This window comes from Notothenia coriiceps, unplaced genomic scaffold (assembly GCF_000735185.1).
Source record: "Notothenia coriiceps isolate Sejong01 unplaced genomic scaffold, NC01 NC01_scaffold00004988, whole genome shotgun sequence".
Taxonomy (NCBI): domain Eukaryota; kingdom Metazoa; phylum Chordata; class Actinopteri; order Perciformes; family Nototheniidae; genus Notothenia; species Notothenia coriiceps.
The window spans coordinates 159,647-161,863 of record NW_011337689.1 but is presented as its reverse complement, the minus strand read 5'-3'; the positions used below and the strand labels follow the sequence as shown (position 1 = coordinate 161,863).

Genomic DNA, 2,217 nt, shown 5'->3' with positions numbered 1-2,217 from the left:
TGTGTGTGTGTGTGTGTGTGTGTGTGTGTGTGTGTGTGTGTGTGTGTGTGTGTGTGTGTGTTGGTGTGTGTGTGTTGGTGTGTCACTCAGGGATGTAGGACACCTGCCACACGATGATGTGGCTGCGCTCAGCTTTACACAGAGCCGGTTTGACCTGCGAGGCTCCAGTAGCCACGGCAACAGCAGCGTCTCCTTCCTCCGTCTCATCGTCCTCGCCGTCACCTGAGGGGAAACATAAACAGAATACTTTAGAGATCTAACTTCACAATAACAACAGTAAACATTATTGTGTTGACGATATGTTAAAGAAGTGTTTCATTTTCAGAAGGAGTAACCTAAAAAAAAGGACATTTGTAAATACAATTGGGCTTTTATCACAATGTTTAATCACACAGTAGTTGATGATGTTGAGAATTATAATAACAAACATAAATACATTATTTGAAAAGTACATTTATGAGTGGCAGATGCCCTCTTATTAAGGGGGATAAGACGCCATTTAGTTTGACCACATAAAACATACTGCAACCTTGACTAAAATCATCGATGGAAACAATTGGTATAACTACACAACTAAACATATATGTATATAACATAGGTCTTATTACTATTATTAAAGTTACCATATTGGAAGTACACAATCCCTTTCAGGTCTTTTTTTATACTTTGTCAGAACCCAGTGGTTTGCCGCATCCTAAAGTTTCACTGAGGGTGTTTGTGTAAGTGTAAGGGTGTGTGTTTGTGTAAGTGTAAGTGTGTGTGTGTGTGTGTGTGTGTGTGTGTGTGTGTGTGTGTGTGTGTGTGTGTGTGTGTGTCGTGAGGATCATGTGCAGGAGTAATTGCTCACCTATGCGGAAGTCGATGTATCCCTCTCCTCCGCTCAGCACCAGCACGTTGTGAACGCTCTGAGTCTCCGTCTCTGCGGGCGCTGTTGACCCCTGACCCTCCGACGGGCTGTCCAGCACGCTGCCGTTCAGCGTGGCCAGGACATTACCTTGTGGAACAAAAACAGGTTCAAAACTACAGAATTTATTCAGGTATGGACACATGCAAGTGCTACAGTCTGGCTTTGTGCTTACCGGGCACAGAGACGAAGAACTTCACAGCATCGCGGTGTCCATGGAAACACAGCTGGGCTTGAGCCATGGAGCAGTACGGGATGAAGCTGCCGGTGCTTTTCTCAGAGCCGTCGTCTCCGTACACATGGATCACCCCGCTGGACGACGTAGGAGACACCTTATTGGCTGAGGGAGGAAGAACCCAGGGGTGAGGAACTAACCAACTCTGAAGGATTACCAGCAAATCATAAGTGGTAGCATGACACAGGCGAAATAAGAAAACAAAACACCCACAATATCCACATGTTTCCATAGAGCAACTGAAAATGAGAAATGATTTTAGACGGCTGAAACACATCCCGTACATGCAGTGGATCGTCACACTTCAGTCATTGAGGCAGTGAAGCTCAATGATAAATAACATGCAAAGCAACCAATGAGCAGAAGCACCGTCTTGATAGACAGTAAAAAGTAAAACCATTGCACACAATTTCAACCTTTATAGATAAAAGAGAACAAATTAAGTGTTCAATATTGGTTTTGTTCACATTTTAAAAGGGAGTTTGGATTGTTTGAAGTTGGGTTTTATGAGGTTTTTCGCCTTTTGGGGAAACAGGAGTTCCAGTGGATGCAAAGCAATGCACTGCTGTGGACGGGGGCGGCAGCACACACACACACACACACACACACACACACACACACACACACACACACACACACACACACAGGAAGGATGTGGAGGATCTCTCACAACACACACACACCCACACAAAAAAACACAAAACACCACACACACCACCACACACACACCACCACAACACACCCACAGCGACCCACACCACACACACACACAACCACCATCCACTTCAAGGGGACATTACATATGACTAACATGCATTGCTGGAGACATTATCTAACCTTAGCATAACACACATTCCTCAACCTAACCCTTACCATAAAACTACAATCCTAAAAAACCATAAAAAGTACCATTAATCACAAGAAAAAAAAAAAAAAAAAATATATATTCGCTTATATATTATTATTGTTCACTATATTCATCAAGAAGGGAGGCCAATCCAATATATTGTCCCATAAAGAGAGAAGCAGAAGATGCACGCACAAAAAAAAAAAAAAAAAAACAGTGAACTAAGTGTAC

General features: G+C 43.1%; 1 protein-coding gene across 1 annotated transcript in view; it reads right to left on the bottom strand.

Annotated features, from left to right (window-relative positions):
- Nucleotides 1-10: 10 nt before the first annotated feature.
- mapk8ip3 (mitogen-activated protein kinase 8 interacting protein 3) overlaps nucleotides 11-2,217 on the bottom strand; it is a 46,842-nt gene continuing 44,635 nt past the window's right edge. Inside the window, exons 29-31 of the mRNA XM_010768013.1 lie at nucleotides 1,080-1,244; nucleotides 848-994; nucleotides 11-222 (exon numbers count right to left, since the gene is read on the bottom strand). Of these exons, the coding sequence (XP_010766315.1) occupies nucleotides 83-222; nucleotides 848-994; nucleotides 1,080-1,244 (452 nt within the window). The 3' untranslated portion in view covers nucleotides 11-82. The remainder of the gene's footprint in view (nucleotides 223-847; nucleotides 995-1,079; nucleotides 1,245-2,217) is intronic.